Here is a 23,497-nt window from a genome sequence, read left to right on the forward strand (position 1 = left end):
AAAAGTCAAATGTGACCAAGCATGGAAAACCAGTGGCAAAATGAGAACAAATACAAAAATGGCAATTGTGAAAAAGCACAATGACAATCAATCAAATCTCAGAGCAACTAAAACTGATATCACGGTTTCAATAGAGGTTATGCAGTAAAATGGAAGTGTTCCTCCTCTCCTAGGCCTTCGTCCCATTGTGTGTGATATTTTTATATTCAGTTCTAGTTTATTTGTGTAGCGCTTTTTACAGCCGTCGTCACAAAGCAGCTTAACAGAAATCCAACTTTCAAGAGTCAAAGCTCCAAAACAGGAGGCGACAGTGGAAAGGAAAGACACCTTAAGAGCAGGAGGAAGAAACCTTGACAATGAATATATAATACAGAATGGACAGAGATATTTAGATTAGCCAATGATGGAAGTATTTAAATTCACCAATTATAACTGGTAACTAGTGTTAGAAGCCTGGCAAGATGATGCATCAGTATGAATACGTGAAGAACTCGTTGTGTTCGTTGTGTCAGGCGGGTTAGTTAGCTAGTTGATTCTTTTTGCTCTGGCTAAGGCGCCAGTATATCTTCTTCAGCTGTCGTGGTCTTAGGTGAGCTGGTGGATCTCCTCTCAGGTCCCCCATGTCAGGCAGGTGACCAGTGTTTAAGATTGAATAGTTTTAATAAAGTAGAGAGAAAGATCGTATTTAAAGTCAACCTGAACACAAAATAATCCTATTATGTTCTTAGTTGATTCCCTTGGTCATATTAAAGATGACTCCTTCCAGTCCATTAAAAAAGACAACATTCATGTTTTGCCATAATTGTAGATACAAGAGCAAAAATAATAGTAAACAGTGAGAACATTTCATTCCTCCCCTTCAAATAATGCGTTCTTATGACTTTAATATCTTTTTATATGTATAAAGTCATACGCAGAAGTTTGAAAACACTGCTCATTTTTAAGCAGTGGTGGACGAAGTGGTGGACAAATCATGAACTTGAGTTAAAGTAGAGATAACCAAGGTAAAATATTACTCCAGTAAAAATAGAACTCCTCCCTTTAGACCTCTGCTTGAGTAAAAGTACAAAAGTATTTGCCTTCAAATGGACTTAAGTATCAAAAGTAAAAGTACTAAAAGAGTAATTCTGGCTCTGATCTGGTCCTGTTATCATTTTTATAACCAGACTGGCTTCATGAACTCATTTCAGGTGAAAGTCCTCCAGCGTCTCTCTTGGTAAACAGTCTTTTAATAGAATGTCATTAATTAGTGACGCTGACGTCTATTAAAATGATCATAAGCACAAAACACTGAAGGTAAACAGTTTCCATCAGGGAGAACCGAGTGGCTCTGAAATCACTTTTACACACAAGCAAAGTTTCAGTTTCAGATTTATTTACAACTTTTATAAAAGTTTACATTTAATAAAATATTTAAACAAAGTCTCACAAATGAGATTCCCTTTACTGTATTGATCTGTAGATCTCTGTACATAAACTAGCAAAAACTAATTTACTATAAAATGAAATACACAAAAAAAGTACAGTAACAAATGACATTTACTTGGTTACAGTCCACCATTGTTGTATGGCATTTAAAGTTACATGTGGCATTTTTTTCTTTTTAGGTGGGAAAAACAAAATATCACTTAGCTTTTGCACAGGCCACATGTTTTTGAAATGATGAAATGAACAGTAACTGTACATTAAAATGTGCAGAAGTTCCTTCTCTATAGAGGATGTGTTAACTCTAACTCACTTATAAAGTCAACAAAATGTGGAACTTGCCCGGAGGCCCAAACGACTATGTCAAATAAAACGTGCAGATGACAAACCGCAACTTAAAAGGCCAGTTAAGCAGTCTCTCAAACGCTGTGTACTCTGTAGCTACTACATGCTGGCACTGGAAACAATCATTGCAGTGATGATACTTACCTTATGCAGTTTGCCTCCTCTATAAATCCACAGAACAGATTTACCAAGGGTTTTATTCTAGGCACTGACTTAAAGTCCAAAAGTGAATTTCAGCATGACAGCAGGCCAAATCCAGCTCTGAAAATTGTCACCTTATCAGAGCAACTGGTTCATTTTACTAGGATTCAGAATGAACATCAGTTCTCGCTGGTGCAACAGGGGAACTCAACACACAAAAAAGATGGTTCTTCAAAGGTTCTTTAGCAGAGAAAGTGGTTGTATATAGATCCATGAACAGCCACAGAACACTGCATGAATAAAGTGTTCTTCAGATTGATGGAGAGCATGCTGTGCATGGTTCTATATAGAAGCTTTGACCCTTTGAAAAGGGTCCTGCTGTTATGATGTCAGGCTTGTTACAATAGAAGAACCCTATATAGAACTCTTCAAAAAGGTGAAGGTTCTTGTATTGTCATTGTGCTTTGATTTCACATTTTGCATTGTTTTCCTTTTGCTAATTCTGGGGACTTGTGTGCACATATGTTGTTGTGTGTTGTATTTGCAGGTTTACTATCTACTATATACATGTTGTTATGCCTTATTCTGCACTGTTATGCACAGGTGAGCCTTCCTTACAGTCACAGACAATGAAGACAAAGATTTCTCTGAAAAGATTTTATTATATACTGTACATAAAACAAAAAAAGTCATGTTTTACTATTGGGACAACATTTGTGTTGAAACAAGCATCAAAGGTTTGACCCCCCCCCCCCCGATACTGTATGTGGCTACATGTTAATGACCCGGGAGAGCTTCTGCACTCTGTTCAGCAGGAGGTCGCCTTTCTTTATGGTTTCCTGGTACTGCCAGTTCTTACTGTCCGGCCTGAGGAGAGAGAAAGATTAAAATAGCCATCAGACGATGTGGCCGTCATGGTCATAACAACTACGATAACCTGATACGCTTTACGTGGCCTGTGATGTGATTAGGTTACTTTCACTATTACCACTCAGATTTGAAACTGGCTGCATATTACATCGTTTGTTGAACAATATTGATCCAGCAGATGGTTGCAATATGCAAATAAGCCTCTAAACAACTGTGTGTGCTGACCATCCTGACATTCCATATATGTCTGGATAAATCTGGGAAATTACGTGATCCAAACGAATGCGAAAAACTTGAAAAAAAAACGCATGCTAGTCTTCAAGGGTCCCAAATGACTAAACTATACTAGGCATGTTGTGATGGGTAGCAGTGTAAACACAGTAGTCTTATTTTTCTCCATATATCATGCAGCCCTTAGAGCACCACCCTATAAAAGAAAGCTGTGATTTAAGCAGCACTGTACCTGTTAGTTTCAACAATTTCGTTCACTTTGTCGATCTTGCAGTGCAAACGACCCGCAGCAATGAATCTGGAGAGCTCCCTTGGGCAAGACGGGAAAGAAAAAAGGAATATCAACAAAATGTTTGTTCGTGGACTACCATCAAAGGAGGACTGTGTTCTCCTAGACCCCTTAATCTATTTTAATGCATAATAGATGTTTTCCACATACTGGTCGATGAATTCTGTGCTGACTCCAAAGGCTTCAGCCATGTAGCCCAGGGTGAGAGAACGATAGGACTCCAGCAGCTGACTGTAGGCTAGGATCCGCATCTCGCGTACATAGTAACGGTAATGTGGAGCGAACAGCCAGTCCCTCTTCATCTCCTGCTCAACACGAGCTACAGCAGAAAAATAAGGAGCGGGAGAAGAACAACTGTCTTAAATACAGTAATAACGCTGATTTATGAAGTACTTTGGTTACATCTAGGAGTTGGCAATATGAGATTCATCACAATTTCATGATAAGAGTTTATGCGCATATTGTGGGCATTCGTCAATACTTCAACAGTGACGGACAGCATATTCCGTTAAAATAAGATTTAGAAGAGGCTCCTAAACCACTCTATTGAATGTTAACAATGCTGGGAGGCAGTGTATTGGTGCATAGTACAGGGTGATTCAAAAAAAGATTCAACCGATTTCAAAGCAGCATATTTTTACAACCGTGAGGTGCCTAGGAACCAATCACACACCAACTGAAAGAGGTGGCCACAGAGTTTAAACTGTATGCTCACTTAAACCATTTAGAATTTACTGTCTTTGTTCTGTAATGATTTACAAGTGAAATAAATCATTTTAAAATTAGATGAATCTTTTTGAATCACCCTGTATATAAAACACGAAAGAAAGAACGGTCGCTGATTAAAAAATATTGTTATGTAGCAATACTACTGGATTAAAATAGTGGTCTCTAATTTCCCTTTGAGGATTAATAAAGTATGAACTTGCCCGCCCCAAATTTCAGCTGACCCTTTCATGCATGCATTTTTTCCTCAGGAATTTAATAGTATTTAAATGGGAAGGGGTTAAGCGTGAACACAAGCTGGAGTGAAATACAGCAATTTATTGGCACAATCCCTAATACAATTCCTGGGAAATTATCAGCAGGGCTCTTGTGAAGAGAAGCTGATACGTTACTGGAAGTTGCTTTGATGAGTACAGCTGGCTAAGTGGAACAGTACTGCAATGTTACAGCTGTGTTTTTTAGCTTAGTGAGTGCATTTTGTACATGATCCTAAAGAAAAGTGGCAAATCTACATGACTACTGTACAAAACTGCATGGCCTGCAGAGCAAAACATATGTGAGGCTTTTGAATTTACAGTCCAGTTTCCGGTTCTCTCTGTTAAAACAGAGTTTAAGGGGCATGTGGGAATGATGTAAAGCCAGAACAGCAACAATAAAACTTGTGATAATGTCCCAGGTTTGAGAGTGAAAGGGGTTTCTGAGTGCCTGCCAAGTGGTATTGAAGCAGATAAAACTCTGCGGTGCTATGGCCCACCCAGTGTTGGCAGTGAAACCCATCATTATACAATCAACATGAAAAGAAAGATTTGGACTCACCTAGAGACTGGAAGAAGATAGAGTAACGGCACTCGTAGAGAGAGAACAGGTACTGACGCACATCAGGAAGACTGTGCAACACCTCCAGAATCTCTGCACCTTTTATCACCTGAAGGCAGACCACCACAATGATAACCATACAGATCAAATACATGGAATTAATAGCAATGTAGCTGAGTAACACAAAAGCCATTAAAACCTAAGCACCAAAAGCTACAGAGGACAAATCACACACATGCAAAGGTGTGTGATGGTCCCAAATCTCTCACCTTTTCTCTCAGGTCAGGCCTCTTCAGAGCGATCATGCACACATAAACGGTATACGTGACGAAGGTTTTGTAGTCCATTAGTTCATATGAGGTGAAAGTGGACACGGTGTCCAGGAACAGCTCGGCTGCCTGCTTGAAGTCCCTGATGGCGACGCAGTAGAGGCCCTGATATACCTTCAGACGATTCCTCCTGTCCCAGTCACCACCTTCTTCAATCAGACTGCAAAGGAGATTTAAAAGACTGAAAAAAAGCTCAACACCAACAATAAATCATCAAAATGTACACAATGTTCCTTTGAACAGTCAATCAACCAGGCATGTTTGCTTTTTTTTAGATTGCCGCTAGAGCTAAGCAGCCAAGTAACAGAGCCTTATAACCACTAATCTGCCAAACATGGAGCTGCTTATGCGGCATCTGACACTGCATGATGTACTATAACCTATAAAATGAACTGTCTGTATATCTGTCTAGATATCTATCTATCTGTCTATATATGACGTACTACTATCCATACAAAAAAGCATGCTGCATAACAAACAGCACAACCAGCCATCGTGATGCCTGAAATTTGTCCATTTTTGTAGATAACTGGACTCTTATTGTTGAACAGTGATCACAGGGCTACATTACACCTGCATAAGCTCTTCATGACAACTGATGTAAACCTAGATCACCATTCACAAAGCCGTATTCCAACAGGTGTCATCGGTCAAAGTTTTAATTTGCCAGTTTTGATATCAGGTTGACATTTTTTTTCTGACTTGGTAGCTCTGTTTATGTGACCTTGTGCAGCATTATTACAGCATTGTCACTAAGAGGCCTGGGACACCCTGAACTGACTGTTGGGTGGAATCGGTGAGGTGTGTATGGCACCACCGACTTATATCGTTTCTCATCGGCGCATTTTTGGCGGATCAAGCGTGGTAAATCGGCGTCAGCAGCTGATCGTAGAAAAGTTGAAAATCGCCCTTCCATCAGCCTTCAAATCCAACTAGTAAACAAAACTGTCAAATTTTGACTTTGACTAGTAGGAACTAGTAAGAATGGACAAAACTATAGTATTACTAATATACGGGAACAATGACTAATCATGACACGAAATGATTTAACGCACATGTGAACCGATTCCACCTTTTGACTCAAATTTTATAAACACGCATGCACTTTAATTCACTGTTTAAGGCACGAATGTTCAATTTTAAGATTCCTTGTCACAGACTCGGGGCCCCCAGCGCTGTTTTATTTTCACTTTTACACTCAAGGGTTAGATTAAACAGACATTTGAAGCTTATGGTACATTCAAACTTTGAATACTTTACTTTGTACGCTGCAATTTTAGTTTTAGACTATTTAGACTCGGAATAAATGTTAATGTAGGTTTATGACAGTTGCCATTAAGACCTTAAGAAGGTTTCTTGCAGACTGAGAACAATGGGCCTCATTCACCAACCGTTCTTAAGATGAAATGTCTTAAATATGATGATTCTGACATTCCCCAATGTTTTTTCTTCATTTGGACTTGATCTTGGGTAAAACCAGAATCAACACACTCAAGAGCACAAAGACGCACATAGTTCTGGGGTTTAAGAAGACGTCATAAATCTGACAGACTTTTTCTCAGGACCTTTCTCAAGAACAAATGTAAGAAAAAACTTAGGAAGATATTGGCGAATAAAGCCCAATGCCCTGCAGTAGTGCTACAAAGAAGTGTCTGCAAAAGGGCAGCTGGTGGACATTACTTCCATTAGTTGTTAGCAACACTGCAGTGCAAAAGCATAGAAGCAAACTTAAGACACCAAACATAATTCCTAAGAAATAGGAAAATTACCCTGTAATGTGAATTTGACCCCCCCCCAAACCATTTCTTTAATAACCATGTTTGGGATTATTGTCTACAATCTTTCATGGAATACCTCTTGGCCTTCTCAGTGTTTCGAGTGATGAGGTCATTATCCATATAAAAGAGGCCAATCCTCAGCAGATAGAATACGATGTCTAAGCGATGTCCCAGTGCAACGGTCTTGTCGTAAGTTTTTCTGAAAGCAGTCAAAGCTCCTTCCTACACAAAAGGACAAGAAAGGTAATAATATTAGTTTTGATTATGGGAAAAAGAGTCATGCTAATCAACAGGTGAGGTCATTCCGTCACCTTGTCCCCGATCCTAATCAGATATTCAGCTTTGGCCATCATGGCATCCCGGATCTCGCTCTCCCCGAGGTTCTTCTCTGCATCCTCCAAGACATCGTCCAAGCGTTTCAGCTCATCCTCATTGGCCTTCTTCATTTTGCCGAGAAGGTCCGAGTCCACTGGCCACTTCAGCTCCTTGCACAAAGCCTCATAGTATGGAGCCATATCTGAAAAGGCACATGCTGGACTTAGTGACAGAGCTTAATAACCAGCTGTATTACATAAATATGAACAAGTAAAAATTCAACTTTTACTATTTTTTTTCCAGTAACAATAGAACAAATAGTAGAACTTAGTCTTTACTAGTAAGAATAGAGCAAACTGTAGTATTTAGAGGTTTTACCAGTAAGAACAAACCGATAGCTGCATTTAGAGCATTACTAATGTGCCAGAAAATCAGTCAGTAGCCATGAAGCAAAAAATAACGGACATGTGAACTGAACTATTTCAGATGCTGGATGAATAGTGAATACACACACACTGGGGGGCAGTGAGCACACTTGCCCGGAGTGGTGGGCAGCCCTATCCACAGTGCCCGGGGAGCAGTTGGGGGTTAGGTGTCTTGCTCAAGGACACCTCAGTCATGGACTGTCGGCATTGGGGATCGAACCTCCAGCCCACGACTGGCTCATACTTTAGAGTACAGCTCTTAAAGTCTCTAAAGCAAAACTTCCTTACTTAAAACTAGAAAACCACCTTCTGATGACGCATCATGAAGGCGGAGGTAAACTGAAACGCTAGATGTGCTTTGAGATGGACATTCAGGAGAAGGTTTTTTTTTTTTTTGCTTGCCAGCTAACTATATTATCTGGGAATAGTGCTATATCATTAATGGTAGCTAGAACCATAGATGTATTTATTTGCTTCCAGATCTAGATTCCTCATAATGTGTTCACATAGTGCCTGCAGTAAAACAAGGAAAAATATAGAAAATCGTGAATTCTGTCAAAATCATGAGGCTGGAGGTGCTGTGCTACAGAATGTAGGTTAACATGCGCACCCTATAAAACACAGGCTTTAGTCAGGAACCCCTTTAAACCCACAGTGATCATACATGTGAACTGTGTAAGTTACCACTGCTACAAAAAACTCTCAGACTTATTTTAACTAGCAGTGACGGTCACTAACTGCCCTGTTCTTTAAAATAGGGTCCCTAGACTGGCGCCCTTGTCCCCTTAGCCAGGACACGATTTAAAAACAAAGTGAAATAGCTGCATTTTTCACTGTAAAGACATCACAATGTTCAGTTAAACGGCTTCACTCCACTCCAAAAACCTAAATTTGGGTCTTACACTGACCAAACGTCTCGGAAATTACGCTAAACTGTCAGAAACAAGAGCCGCTAGCTTAGCATCTCATATGCTAACTTTAGCAGCCTAGTCATCCAGCGAGCGTCTGTGGCTAAGCTAACGCTAATGACGTTAGCGCTCCGAGCACGACGCGAATTTCCCGTTCCACCTTAAACGATGCAGCAGTTGCATTCTGACACACCAGGCGCCAGAACGTAACTCCTGCACAGTTTAAGGTGGAACGGGTAATTCGCTTAAGAAGCTAATTTACCAACTTCTGGCGAATAGAGAGCCAACCTCAGCCTCGAGTCCGAGCTGCAACGCTAGTTTTGGGCCTGTGGGTAAATAAACCCGCTCTGGGCTCCAGTCACGACTTATGAGCCGATACTGGCGGTGTTTGTGGACTCACTGTTGGCCCGGATCGCCTCCATCAGCTCGGATTTGAGCTCCGTGTCCTGCCGGTGTCCATCCAGAGTGAGCAAAAACTTCAGCTGCGCGATCTTCAGGTCGGGGTTTTTAGGCAAACCCTCTTCTTCCAGATTCTCCAGAGGCATCTGTGCGGATTCGGGGGCGAATTATAGGAGAATGATGTAAATAAAGAGGCTGGGAGTGACAAAGCAGAGCGGCCGGAGGATGACGGGGTAGTCTACACCAAAAACACATCCGCGAACATTACTGCACCCCCTCCGCCAACGACACGCGGAAAAGAGCGCGCAGAAACACGGCGGCTCCCGCTGCTACTGACATCTAGGGGCCGAGTAGTGTTGTAGTGTTTTGCAAGCAGATCAACGGTTTGGACAAACATGCGGAACGCATGAAGTTGCTCATTTTTATTGGACGTTACTATGTTAAGGACATGATTTACTACACCAAGGCCACAAAATAATATAATGAGTCTATAAGTTAATACGTTAAGGCCAAAATTTACAATATTGAGGCCCCAAATTAATATATTGTGGTGAAGGCCATAGGCAACCAAGACCCGACTGGTTGGTTATTTAGGGGTGTTTTGAGAGTCAAGGGTAGTCACTGTCAGGGTGAAGCCTGTAGTGGGTGGTGACCTCGTCTATGGGTTCAGCATTAGTGCCTATTTCTGCTGGCTGTTCATTAAAGAGCTGTTTTTGGTTCAACATCATGACCTCTGTTGATTCTTCTTTTGACTGCTGTGGTATCAGAAGTGGGATAGCACCCTCCTGGGCTTCACTGAGCCATACCCCCCAGTTTCTGGCTTCATTCTCATCAGCTTCTTTTTCTTTGCTGTCTGCTTTTGTTTGTGGTAGTGCTATTCTTCTTCCGGCCACTGTCCCACTTTTGACTCCACATGTAATGGTAGTCAATAGACAAATCAACAAAAGCCATTAATCTGCACCAAGAACAGCTCTTCAGTGAACAGCCAGCAGAAACAGATACACGCCTAATGCTGCCCATATGGGGAGGTCACCACCAACCACATATTTTACACTGCCAATGACCCCCCCCCACACACACACACACCCACACACAGAATAACACATAACACAGCTTTAAACTAACAGACAACATAAACAAGAGCAACCTCTTCCCTGCATGCCAGCTCCTGATTGGCTGCACACCCCATGGCTGTCGCCAAAATACTTATAAGAAACTTAACTCGTGGCTCAGTAGAACCCCATTCTCACCAGGTAAGCGATTTTTTTTTCTGGCAGCAGAAAATATCAAAATATCAACTTACAATGTTGAAATAATATCATACAAGGTCAAATAATAACGTAATATAATGTAAATAACATGTGACTTATTGTCCCGAAACAATTATTTACTTTCCTGAAACTGAATAGCCCAAATTTAAAAGCTCATAGTATCTCAAAATCTCAAAACAAGTCATTATTTCAAGATATTAAGTCAATATTGAATGATTGCTTTGAGACATTAGGTCAATGTTTCAAGACAAAATAATCATTTTGGGAATATAAGTCATTATAATTTTGAGTTACTGCTAGCAGAAAAGGAGAAAAATTTAGGTGACTTGCCTACAGTTAAATTTATAAAAATAAACAGTAAATAAATCCAAAATGAAACTTTTGCTTGTACCCGCCAACAGTTTCATTTGCAAATCCCTGTGATATTGGTACATAATTAGGTAAATAATATGTACAGTTGTCCCAAAAACTGTTTAGTCATTTGAAGTTCATTGTGGTAAAAAGCAAAATGTTAAACCAAGTGGCATTTATTTTAAACAGGCCATTCCAGTCACTGTACAAAAGCTCACCGACACTAGTGTAAGAAAAAGCGACCCAGACTTTGACATTTCCACCTCTGTGCTTTACTGTACAGCAGTCTGGTTGGCTTTCTTCTCCAGGCTTTCTCCACACAAAGACACCATCGTTTTGAAACATCATCATTTTGTTAAACCTGTTAGGAATTAAACTAAAGAACTTTGAACTTTACTAATGATTAAATGGTTAAAGTGTCCAAATTCTTTTGTGGGCCTTCTGTTTAGTGAATTCGGCAACTTGAAGGTGCCCCTTTTGCTGCCATAAGAAATCAACTGCACATTCGTAGCTTGTCTTCATAGAAAAGCACTGACCAATAGTAATAGCCACACTTAAGCCTATGGTCAACATGCCCAACACCATGCCTTGGCAACAGGGATACAAAGCCCCCCACCAAATCATGACTTCTGTTGATTCTTCTTTTGACTACCATGGTGTCAGTGGGATAGTACCCTCCAGCAACCAGGACGAAAATGATAGAAAGCCCCCCAACATTAGGGTGTGGAACTGTGGAACTACGTTCTTTGGAGTGGGGGAGCTCCATCCATCCTTTGGGTTCATCCAACATCAATACCTGACCTCACTAATGCTCAATCAAATCCTCACATCAATGTTCCAACATCTAAGTCTCCCCAGAAGAGTGGAGGCTGTTACTGCAGCAGACGAGGACAAACTTCCTATTAATACTCTTCATTTCAGAAGAAACGCTGGATGAGCAGGTGTCTATAAACTATCAGACATACAGTGAGCATAAAGTAGATAGAGAACACTGTTTAATATCCATTCTTGCAGGGTTGTTGCACTGCCCCACATGATGTAATCATGAGATTTTCAAATTGTGTAAAAATTAATCTGATCACCGTAGATGACTAACAGACCGTTAACATTTGTTTGGTCAACATGAATCATCATTCTAACACAGAGGTTCAAGTGGACGGACATGGACAACTTGTTGAGACAACTGGTAGGCCAACTTCATGTTTTTTAACACTTTCAAGCTGTTTTTCACCAATTTATTGTCACTAGTTACACTAGCTAATCTGGCTCAGCTCCAGCAAGCGAGATAATGATGAAATATAACAGTGTGATTATATTAATGATATAATGTCATTTGTTATTTACTCCTATAAATCCAGAAAGCGCTTGTGAATTTCATCATTGTTTCAAAGCCTTTGGAAGTGCCCCTCGATTATCGTAGCGCAGGGGTGCACAAGTCTGGTCCTGGAGGGCCAATGTCCAGCACAGCTGGGAAGTTTCCCTACTCAAACACAGCCACTAAAGTTGCCAATTAACAGATTAGTACAATCAGGCATGTTTGAGTAGGTAAATCACCAAACTCTGCTGTTCACCAGCCCTCCAGGACAAGAGTTCTGTACCCCCGTTGTAACACTTAAAGTCAATGGAGGTGTCTGTTTCAACCAGTTGAAAACTAAAGCAAGCTATTAAAAGTCCTGTTTTTTGTTTGTTTTGTTTATTTTATTGTCAATGAAAATGACACATAGACTAGCAAAATGGTCATTCATTTTCGGCTAGCGGTCAGAGAACTGTTCAAATGTAAACATACGGCAAAAACAATATAAACATATATAAAACGCTGCTGTCGGATCAAAACCGACAAAAAAAAAATAATGTAAGTCAATGGAACTATATATATATATATATATATATATATATATATATATATATATATATATAAAGAAAAAGAAGAAAAAAGAGAAAGATAAAAGAAAGAAAGAAAAAATATATATATATATTTTTTTTTTTTCTTTCTTTCTTTCTTTTTTCTTTCTCTGTTCTTTTTCCACCTCTGGCCAAAGTGGTGTGTTTTAATCCTAATCTTGTTGTTTCAGGTTCGTGGGAAAGCCCTACTCTTTATTGTAGTTCTTGGCCTGGGCGGATGCTTCCAGGTTGGATGCCACAACACATTGATTAGCTCACCATCTCCAGTGAGTTATTACTCTATATATGTCTTATATAAGCATTCGAACAAATTAAGCCCTTCTAGAGGCCTTGACTCTACTTGGTATTTTGCTTTAAAAGACCTTAACCAAAATTTACAGAATGTCTCAGAGAATGAGGTGATCCTGAATTTGATGCAGTTATTATTTAATTACTCGATTTCTGTACTCAAACATAATCTTTCCTACTCAGTACTCTTACTGTAAATGCTTAAAAGTATGATTCTATATACAACTTCTTTCTGCAGGCCACTTAGCAGCCATCCTGACTGCGGAATGGAAACTAATATAATTTGATATGATTAAATATTTTTCCCTGTAGCTTTATCAAATTACCTACATAACAGATTATCAGATTAACTAAAACATTGTTCACTGTCACATTGTAAAACTGCCACAATAAAAATAGCTAAAAACTCTATTGAAATATCTTCGACGATATTAAAAAAACGCATGGTTCAGCTGAGGAACCCCAAAACAGGCTGAGATTACATTTTATGACGAAGGAGGGACTTAACATCCCTTTAAAGATCTTTTGAGGCAACTCAGGGCCTGTTACTTCAATGTAAATAAACCCTTATTGCAAAATATATTACGCTATATGCCTAAAAGTTTGTAGGCAGCTCTTCATCTGACGTTTCTAATGAAACCCTGGTTGTTTGTAGGGAATTTATTGCAGTAACAGCCTCTACTTCTCTTGGAAGGCTTTACAATAGATGTTGGAACATTGCTGTGAAGATCTGATTGCATTTAGCCACAAGAGCTCTAGTGAAGTCAGGTGCTTGGGTTGCATGAATAGCTCTGGGTCACTCCAACTCATCTCAAATGTACTGGATGGAGCCCAATCACTCCAAAGGATGCAGTTCCACTGCTCCACAGCCCAGTGGTGGGGGGGCTTTATACCCTTCTATCCAGCGTGTAGCTTTGATTTACTACTTTCAGGCAAATATAGGCTTTGAATGCTCTGCATATCATTGCATTCTGGTTTTATTTACATTCTGCACAGCGTTCCAACTTTTTTGGAATTGAGGTAGTAATATTATTTGTGAAATATTGAAGTCTTTGCCTTCTGGAAATATTGGCACAGTCTGCAAAGATAATTCTGGCAAAATGTTCAATATTGTGAGTTAAAAGATCATAATTTTCTTCTTTCCTCATGCTGTGTCCATCCAAAGTTCATTAAGAGCTTTATAAATAGCAGTTGGGCTCAGCGCTATGGAGAAGCTCCAGGAGAGAACACAGTCACATTCATATGGTCTGCTATAGTGTCTGTCTTCGCTTTGGGAGGACTTCTGGGCTCCATCAGTGTCCGGTGGGTCACCAACCTACTGGGGAGGTAAGAGTTTCTATATAATTTTTCTGTTTAAGTTGTACTTCCACTGATTTTTCAAAATGTCTGCATAATAGTTGAAATGGTTCAAATGTAAATAGAGTCAATCAGAGTGGAAATGAGAAATGCGCTGTTCTAGAGAAACCTACCGAGGACTGGTGATGGGAACCAGGCATCCAAAATATTTAATGCCTGTAAAATTCTCCCTCACAGAAAGCCATTTAACAAAATGGGTATAAATACACTGCATGACATCAGAAGCGTTGTTCTATGATAGTTTTGAGAAGGTTTTGACCTGAAAAATGATGTGTAAAAACCATTGAGCCCCAAAGAAAATTAATTTCTTCCAATTAGCCATTATTTTAGCTTTATTAACATATAGAAATTCTTAAAGCACGTGTTGGTTCACTGGTGGGTTTGGACTATATTTTTAGGGGTAGGAATCTCTAGACACCCCACAATTTGATTCGATTATGATTCAGAGGCTGCGATGCGATATATAAAACGATTATCGATGCATCTTTTTTTTCTATACAGGATTTCTTCTTTTCAATCTGTGACAACTTTGTAAATAGCAAAGAATTTGCAATAGTCCATAATTAATTTACTTCCAACATTTTGTATTAATAAACCAAATGGAAGTGATTTATTCAGTTTTGGTCTGGTTGTAGAGAGATGGAGGGGGAGGGAGATCGCCGTGTCTTTGGACTGAATCTTGGCTCCAAAGTGGGCAGCATAGCACGAAAGCCCACATTCTCAAAGACTGAGAACAGACCCTGATCCTTGGCAATAAAAGTTGCGACAAAGTTTGTAATTCACTTCCAATTTGGGTTAGAAGCTTCGACATCGCTCACATCACTCACATTTATAAGCACCACAGTTGGTTTCCTGATGTCGGCTTCTCTTTCGAATTGTCCCGTTCCACCTTAACGGTCTTGGACTGAAGTGCAGTTGAACTCTTTCTGTAGTCCATGCTTAGGCCTAACCTGTGTCTGTGAAACTGACCTTAAGTGTAATATAACACAGTCATTAATTTCTTAGACATCTGAAGCTGAACTTTGAAAATAAAGGTCAGTTGTTACTATAAACAGATGTGGTAGCCCTCTCAAGAGATGTGTAGGTTCACTGGTGGTGTTGGATAGTAAATAAAATGAGTATATTTGTGTTGTAGACGTCATGACCCCTGGTTCCAATCACCACTACTGTAAAGAAATCTGAGTCTGTAAATTTCTCTAGATTGAACCATTTCACATCAAACCACTCCGAATGACTTTAAGATCCCAATAACTGAGAAAATAATGCAGAAAATTTGAAAAATAGTTCTCCTTTAAAATTTTCTCAGCAGATAAGCATTTTACAAGCTTATTTCACAGGTCTAATTTTTGCAAAAGTGTAATAATGAAGATTAATAATGAAGAGACTACAAAATAGTCTCTGTTCCCTCACAGAAAGAGAGCTATGATCTGGAACAACGCAATCAATGTTGTAGGTTTAGGCATCATGATCATCAGCAAACCTGCAAAATCGTTCGAGATGATCCTGATCTCTCGCTTTTTCTTTGGTTTCACCTCAGGTAAGCACCTCTCACCTGCTACTTACATTACAACACCAATGTAGAGACATTTCAGATTCCTCAGTATGCAGTTGCACTCAGTTTATCTTGTCACCATGTTCCAATGATTCTGCTTGTTATTGATTGTAAAGGTTTAGGTGGGAACCTCCATGTCATCTACCTTGGAGAGATCTCGCCCAAGAAAATAAGAGGGATGGTCACACTCACTGTGGCCTTCTTTAAAGCTGTTGGAAAACTGACAGGGCAGTTTGCAGGTTTAAGGTGAGGCCTACCTTTTATTCTTAGAGCTATCTGGAGAAATTCCATTCCTAATGTAACACAAAACTCACGTTATTAAAGTATATATACATCTGAATATTATACGTTTGATGACATTAGTGTTGGAAATAAACTCTTGCATCATACAGTACCGTTGTACTGTGATTAGCATGTTAGCTTGTGGCTAGCATGTTAGCTTGGAGCGACTATAAAACTACACTTTAAACTTTTTCTTTAAATATTATGCATTTATTACATTAAATGCTCTAGTAAACTGAAAAATGGGTCCATTTGCATACCGCTGCTGTCAGAACGGGAGCTCGTATCTCCAAAAAGGAAACTTTACAGGTGAAGGAAAAATGTTCTTAACTTTTAAAGGAAGTAAATTGAGAAATATTTTTTTCCAAGTAATATTGGACCATTTCTGTTGGTCCGTTGAACAAGAAATTTCAAGACAATGTAAAGGGCAACTTTTATTTTCAAATTAGGTCAAAATGGAGATGCAAGGTTTTGCCCTGACAGTGATACTAATGTAGCTGAGGCATATTTTCAGCCACTCCTTATTTTTGCTGTTTCAAAAAGGTATTCAGTTAAGACACCACTGTATCATATTCAACCAAATAATGAAGTACAGAATTATTGTTAATATAGACAATATTGATTAATATGGACAATAAGCTACCGTAATGTTTGCTAGCATTTAGCTTTGCCGTTCAATCTGAATAGTAATGTTTTGATGATGTTTTGATGCCAATTAGATGTGAGCTAACTTAACCTGTGTCAGCCTACAGTTCCTCAGAAATCCACAGCGTTTTACCAGTAGGCTGGACATGAATGTCAGCCAGGTGTGCGCAAAGCCAGCTAGCTTGCTAATATTAGCGAACGGTAGCTGGCTAGTCAGAGGGATAGCTGTTGAGTAGTTCTTTAAGAAGTAGACTGCTTTATAAAATCGTCATGGCTGTTGATATTGAAGAGATGCTAAGCTAATATGAGATGGTTTGACCTTCTGTGGTCTTTTTACCTTGAGGAAGAGCTGTTGGAAATAGTTAAGCTAAGATAGCAAGATTCCTTATTATAAAGAGATTTTAATAATAATATAACTTTTTCTATGGATAGGCCTGAAAACACACTGTGAAAGCAGAATTTTCTCTTTTTCAGATGGAGGAAACACAAATGATTTTTACAGATACAACTGTAATAATGCCTGTATGAATTGAGGGAAAATTAATATTTGTTCTAGGCTTTTTTGTTAAAAAACACAGAGTACAATGTATTTTCCAGTTATAATGTTTCTCCAGTGCCACTTATTACTCAACACGAATGTATAATGTACCATAATGTACTAATACTTCACTATGCCTGTCTCCCAGTGAGATCCTGGGTCGGGAGGACTGGTGGAACATCCTGCTCTGCGTCCCAGCGTTTTTCTCCATAATTCAGATGGTAACGCTGCCTTTCTTCCCTGAAGCCCCGAGATACTTACTGATAGAGAAGGGCAACACTGAACAGTGTAAAAAAGGTATTTACATCAAGTTCCACAAGTCTCTCAAAACTGATCTGTCTTTACTTTTCAAAGAATCAGCCTCATCTAGAAAAAGCTGTTTTTGAGCATACGTCTTGTGCATCATACACACACACAAAAAGTACTTTTGAACCGGTTTGCCATGTGCACAAAAGATTGTTATTGATGTTTTCTATTTTCATTCTTATTATTGGTTTTATAGGGGATGCTGATAATAGTTTTGTGTAATTAACCACAAGTGAAGCTTTTTTTTATCAGGTTGTTAAACTATAGGAAAACTTACCGTTACGTCATAACAGCAAATATATTTGCCCCCTGGAAATACAGCTAACTTATCCACCAGGATGTATAGTCAACCATCATGTTTACAAACATGCAGATTTGGTCTATTATGCTTGATATTTACACATATTTGTGCCAGACATTGAGTTTAATTGTACACATATGCCAAAGGTGAAACTGATGAATAACAAAACTGTTGGTGAAGTTTGTATGTGGTCATTTTACGATCATTTTTATGAGTTGATACCTGCACTGTATTCATAGTAAACAACAAAAATGTCTGAATATTTGTTTTCTCCTACTGTATGCATACATGCTGTGTGAACCTTTGCATGTGCTTTTGTGTGTATATGTGTGTACCTGTGTATATTTATGTTTTTGTGTGTGTTGCAGCGCTGCAGTGTCTGTGGGGACCGGGAGACTATAAGCTGGAGATCGAGGAGATGCTGCTAGAGCAGGCGTCTCTGGGAGGAGAGCACAGTAAGACTCTGATGGAGCTGCTGAGGGACCAGAGCATACGCTGGCAACTTCTCTGTATATTCGTCATCAATGGGGCTATTCAGTTCAGTGGCATCTCGGTGGTAAGTAACCTAGAACAGGGGTGCTTAACTCTTGGTCTTTGTGATCTCCCACCTTTGAGAGTTCCGTAATATTTCCATAGTTTATTTCCGTAACATTAATTGATTACCTGGATCAGGGCATTAGATTGGGTAGATTGAGTAATTGGGCCCTCTAATAACTTGCCCTTAACAAGACTCCACATCACTTCAGGGTAAAGAGGTGGGGGACTAAACTGCTGAAAAGCAAACATTGTGGAATCACAACCATGGATATGACATCATAACCATGATGAATTCAGAATGGCCTGCTTTTGCAGTCTAGGTTTCAGTCATTGCTGCTCATACAGGCAGTTCTCACCCATTTGTTTTCACCCTTTTTAAAACAAGACTTTCAAACCTGACCCTGGATTTCAAAGATCACTGAAGTCCTCTCACAACCTTCTTGTGCTGTTGTTCATATTGAAGTATGAGGCCTTCTGATCTATTCTCTTCTGTTTGCACAGATCGGCGTCTTTTCATTCAGCATCTTCCAGGAGGCGGGAATTCCTGTCGAAAAGATTCGTTACGTCACACTTGGGGTGGGAGTGTCTGAAATCCTTACCAACATCACATGTGTGAGTTCTCAGATCAGAATGAGCATTTCTGACCCTTCAAAAGATTCTTTACAGATTTAAAAGGTGAGTGTGTGATCTGTATGCATCTGTATGATGTTCTATTATGTGTTTGTGTACATATTATATGCACAGGGTCTGCTGATTGACCGTGTGGGCAGGAGAGTGCTGCTTTGGGCAGGTTTTGGTTCCATGGCAGTCATTATGGCACTGATTACAGTCAGTCTGGAGCTAAAGGTGACTGATTTTCACCCAACAACCACATTCATATGCTGTAGATCAACCATACTGTCATAGATCAGTTATTTACATGAGCACTGAGTTTTCCAAGTTTAAACACCCCCGGTAAAATGAAATGTTTTATTTTAGTGCAGAAATTATTTTTAGTTCAAATTAAATGTTAGATATTATATACCATTAGAAAATAAGTATTATTATATATCATTATATTAGAGAATCTAAAAAGGTTGAAACCTTAAATATATGTTTAAAATGTGCCATCATTTTTGCACAGGGCACAATTTATGTTTTATGATTTATTTTTACAAATCCTGTTTGTTGTGTGCACTGTGTGGTTCTACAGAGGATGTGTACATTTTCCCTTTTGAACATGACTCATTTTATAATAAAATGAATCAAAGATTGCAATTTAGATTTTGAATAACTTAAAACGTTATCCAACATGTTGTTAAAATAAAAGTCATTCTTGGAGTTTTCATGCTCAGTTTTGTTTAACATCTGAACATAATCTGATTAAATCTCAGTTCTGAACATACAGTCATATGCAAAAGTTTGAACACCCCTGGTCAAATTATATTGTAAGTGAAAATAAGTTAACACATCCACCTGAGAGAACTCAAATATGTCATTTTTTAAAAAATGCCAAATTTTTGTGCACAATTTTTATTTATTTTGCTGAGTTATACTGAGAACATATTGAGGAAAAATAAAAATCCTAAACTATAGAATGTAAAACGTCTAAGTTGACCAGGGGCACCCAAAATCGTTGCAAATGTTTGGACGCCCCTGTTCAAATGATGTATTGTTTTGAGTGATCACCTGATAGTTTCTGGTGCTCACCACATAGTATCGGGTGCTCATCTGATAGTATCTGGTGCTCACAACATAGTATTAGGTGCTCGCCCTGTTGTATTGGTTGCTCACCTGATAGTACCAGGTGTTCACCTAATAGTATTGGGTACTCATCTGATAGTATTAGGTGGTCACAACATAGTATTAGGTGCTCGCCCTGTTGTATCGGGTGCTCACCTGATAGTATTGGGTGCTCACCTGATAGCATTAGGTGCTTACCACATAGTATTGGATGCTCGCCACATCGTGTCTGGTGCTCACCTAATAGTATCTGATGCACCACATCCCATCAGGGGCTCTGTAACTCTCACTTAAATAATCAATATGTAACTTGAGTCAAGTTGTTCAAACTTTGATGACTGTATTAATAATCTCTAAGCAATACCCTCCCACTCTGTCACATTATCAGGATTACTCTGTCTGGACTCCGTACAGCACCGTCGCCCTCATATTCCTCTTTGTCATCTGTTTCGGGGGAGGACCATGTAAACTCTCCTTTACTACCTTTAAACTTAAATATCTTTTAGGAAATCCATTAGCCATTAATACAATTCACTAATTGCTTGTCTGTCTTTTGATTGACAGCTGGGGTGGTGCCATCGTTCAACCACGAGATATTTGTCCAGTCGTATCGCTCTGCAGCGTTTGTGTTCATTGGAATTATGACGTGGGCCGGTTTCACTGTGCTAGGATTCATCTTCCCTTTCCTTCTGGCAAGATTGATGTTATTACCACAATTTTAAATTCTGTCATCACTGACTGAGGCACCCATAACCCACCATTAACAAACAAACAAAAAAACAAACAAATAAATATATAAAAATAAAACATGCATTCCTACCATCACTCACTCATACACACACACACAAACACACACAAACACACACAAGTATGTGTCTTAAGGTAAAGTGCTGAGTGCAGCAGCAGTTAAAGAGTGTATAGAGGGATCAGTGAGGTAAGAGTCGGATAAGTGAGGTAATAAGGCAGGTGAGTGAGGCGCTAGAATAAACACTGATCTGAGACGGTACTTTCAGAGGATGGAAAGCTGAGTATGATACCATATACTAATATATTTAGAAGTGCAGTTTAGAAACTGGAATATTGTTTATGTGTAATATTTTAAACAGAGTGATGGCTTGTGGGAAGAATGCATAAAAGCAATGCTTGCTGCATAGTGACAGCTTTTCATGTTCACATCTTCATATTCATCCAGATATAACTCTCCATTCTCTCCATTCATATAACTTCAGAACTTTCTTGCCATAGCCGATGTTGTCTGATCTGATCTTCTCTATTGTTGTTGTTTTATTCAAAACTGGGCCGTGCATTTTAAACTATTTGACAATACTTTTGGAGGGTAATATTTTGGAAGGTAGATCAGATGAGGCAAGCAGGTTCTGAAAGGATCAATGTTAAAATAAAGTAGCAGAAAGCAATATCACGGCCTTGTCACAGAGACAAAAAGGTCAAATTGGTCTAATGTATGCAATCAAAATGACCACTAATGGTCTTACAAGGAAGAAATACTATCCCATTTTAAGAAGAGTCAACAAACAGTAGATACAGTTGAATGCAAAAGTTTGAACACACCTGGTCAAATGATGTTTTTGTTGATTTTTTAAAAGTGAAAATGAGTTAGTACATCATTTACAGAGAATACACTTAAATATGCAAGTTTTCAGCTACTTTTAATGCACAATTTCAATTTATTTGGTGATATAAAAAAAAAACAAGATATTTATGGCATTTGGCTGACGCTCTTATCCAGAGCGACTTACAATTTGATCATTTTACACTGGTAGGCGAAGGTGGTGTTAGGAATCTTGCCCAAGGACTCTTATTGGTATAGTTTAGGGTACTTACCCAGGTGGGGGATTGAACCCTAGTCTACAGCATAGAAGGCAGAGGTGTTACCCACTACACTACACCAACCACTTTACAGATATAAAATGTGAAATAATTTCAAAGTGTTAAATTCAGCAAGTAAATAGTAATTGTGCATTAAAATGTGCAGAAGTGTATCTCTTAGCTTGTTTTCACTTCAGTCAACAAAACATCATTTCACCAGGGGTGCCCAAACTTTTGCATGACTTTATGGAATTTATTTATTTGCCAAAATAATCTTTAAACCAGTCAAAACGACAGCTTCAGCCTTTCTAGTGTTCATTTGTCAGCAGCCTGTAGCACAATGTGATGTACTATGTTACAATAAGAAAGTGCAGGGTTACTATAAGATACCGAGTCCATTATTATGACTGTTGTTAAGTTCTTGTGTCTTGTGCCTACACATTCACAATTACGCACTGCACTGAAGACAGAAAGAAGTTTCTTTACAAGCTGCTGCACAATAGCTAATGACCAGCTTTCAGCGCACCGTTCCAGCTGTGCTCAGCTGAACAAAGGCTCATGTGATGTTGTCTTGTGTTCCTCAGGCCGCCCTGAAGTCCTTCAGCTTCATGCTCTTCTCATGCGTCTGTTTGGCCGCGTCGCTCTACATTTTCTTCATCCTCCCAGAAACAAAGGGCAAAACTCCACTGGAAATCTCCGAGGAGTTCAGGAACATCCGAATATGCGGCTCTTCCACTGACGACAAGTGCTTGGAGACGAGACTGTGAAAAACAAACGGGACAGAAGTATTTCAGTATTTTCTGATGTTCACTTTACTACTGAACTGCTAAATGAGACTTGAAGAATAGTGATTTATTTTTCTAATTTAATAAAATCATTGTAGTATCTTGGAACTGCACAATACTGGGGCAGAACTGCCCTGAACTTATTTATGTATTTATTTATTTCCTTCTTTGTAAAATTCTGCTCAACTCATCAATTTTTTTCAAGCACTTTATGAGATAAGCCACGTTACAGCAGAAAGACCCTTCTTTGGAGACACTCTTAGCTCCTGTATTTGTTGTGCCTTGAGCAATGAAATCTCTCCACTACATAATAATACTCAGTCCTAGTTTATTATCTTTACCAGTTTATATCCAAATAAAACTTGAATTTACTGAAGGAACTCTGCTGTTCTACTTAATTAAAGACACACTCTGGGCTAAATTAAGAAAGCAACCATCATTACATCTGTTAAAAACGCACACTCACCTGTTAGAATAGTGCTGTAGAGTGGGATTTTGTGGTTTAAAGACTAGGAAAACCCCCTTCTGATGATGTATCTTGAAGGTGAGCAAAGCAATAGAGAGAAAAGATCAGTCAAATGACAGAAAGGACAGATTGTGACTTCCGCCTTTTCACGTGATGGCTGCTGGAATGGTCTCATTTTACAGATCAGTTACAGTCCAGAACTGGACTGTCCTGATGCAAGCCATGTTTTTATTTATACGTTAACGACTCTGGTGTTTGCTCTGCTCTGCATGATCCACAGGGCTGAGAACTGAGTGTTCTAATGTTCTCCAGCAGTGATGTAAGAAAACTAAGCACTGCCATTGGCAGCTGCTTTACTGATCAGCTGAAAT

At 39.1% G+C, this 23,497-nt stretch overlaps 2 protein-coding genes across 2 annotated transcripts; one reads left to right on the forward strand and one right to left on the reverse strand.

Moving 5' to 3' along the window:
* Positions 1–1,668: 1,668 nt before the first annotated feature.
* psmd6 (proteasome 26S subunit, non-ATPase 6) lies at positions 1,669–9,284 on the reverse strand. Its single transcript, XM_017711674.2, has 8 exons — positions 8,999–9,284; positions 7,262–7,467; positions 7,027–7,172; positions 5,113–5,332; positions 4,844–4,952; positions 3,452–3,620; positions 3,245–3,322; positions 1,669–2,778 (listed from the first exon to the last, which is right to left on the reverse strand). The coding sequence occupies exons 1-8, from the start codon at positions 9,141–9,143 to the stop codon at positions 2,682–2,684; spliced, it is 1,170 nt and encodes a 389-aa protein (XP_017567163.1). The 5' UTR covers positions 9,144–9,284; the 3' UTR covers positions 1,669–2,681.
* Positions 9,285–11,760: 2,476 nt separating this feature from the next.
* Positions 11,761–23,040, forward strand: LOC108435664 (solute carrier family 2, facilitated glucose transporter member 9-like). The gene is made up of 12 exons (XM_017711664.1): positions 11,761–11,805; positions 12,692–12,787; positions 13,975–14,135; positions 15,578–15,702; positions 15,834–15,963; positions 17,331–17,479; positions 18,158–18,345; positions 18,828–18,938; positions 19,071–19,172; positions 20,437–20,512; positions 20,613–20,740; positions 22,460–23,040. The coding sequence occupies exons 1-12, from the start codon at positions 11,782–11,784 to the stop codon at positions 22,640–22,642; spliced, it is 1,473 nt and encodes a 490-aa protein (XP_017567153.1). The 5' UTR covers positions 11,761–11,781; the 3' UTR covers positions 22,643–23,040.
* The last annotated feature ends 457 nt before the right edge of the window (positions 23,041–23,497 follow it).

This window comes from Pygocentrus nattereri, chromosome 21 (genome assembly GCF_015220715.1).
Source record: "Pygocentrus nattereri isolate fPygNat1 chromosome 21, fPygNat1.pri, whole genome shotgun sequence".
NCBI lineage: Eukaryota > Metazoa > Chordata > Actinopteri > Characiformes > Serrasalmidae > Pygocentrus > Pygocentrus nattereri.

Excerpts from the sequence above, each read along its gene's own strand:
- psmd6 (XM_017711674.2), bottom strand. The coding sequence starts at position 9,143 with ATGCCTCTGGAGAATCTGGAAGAAGAGGGTTTGCCTAAAAACCCCGAC. Across the intron at positions 5,333-7,026 it reads AACACTGAGAAGGCCAAGAG|TCTGATTGAAGAAGGTGGTG; the intron begins GTATTCCATGAA and ends TCTCCTTTGCAG. Across the intron at positions 2,779-3,244 it reads GAAATTGTTGAAACTAACAG|GCCGGACAGTAAGAACTGGC; the intron begins GTACAGTGCTGC and ends CTCTCTCCTCAG.
- LOC108435664 (XM_017711664.1), top strand. The coding sequence starts at position 11,782 with ATGGACAACTTGTTGAGACAACTG. Across the intron at positions 17,480-18,157 it reads CACTGAACAGTGTAAAAAAG|CGCTGCAGTGTCTGTGGGGA; the intron begins GTATTTACATCA and ends TGTGTGTTGCAG. Across the intron at positions 19,173-20,436 it reads CAGTCAGTCTGGAGCTAAAG|GATTACTCTGTCTGGACTCC; the intron begins GTGACTGATTTT and ends TCACATTATCAG.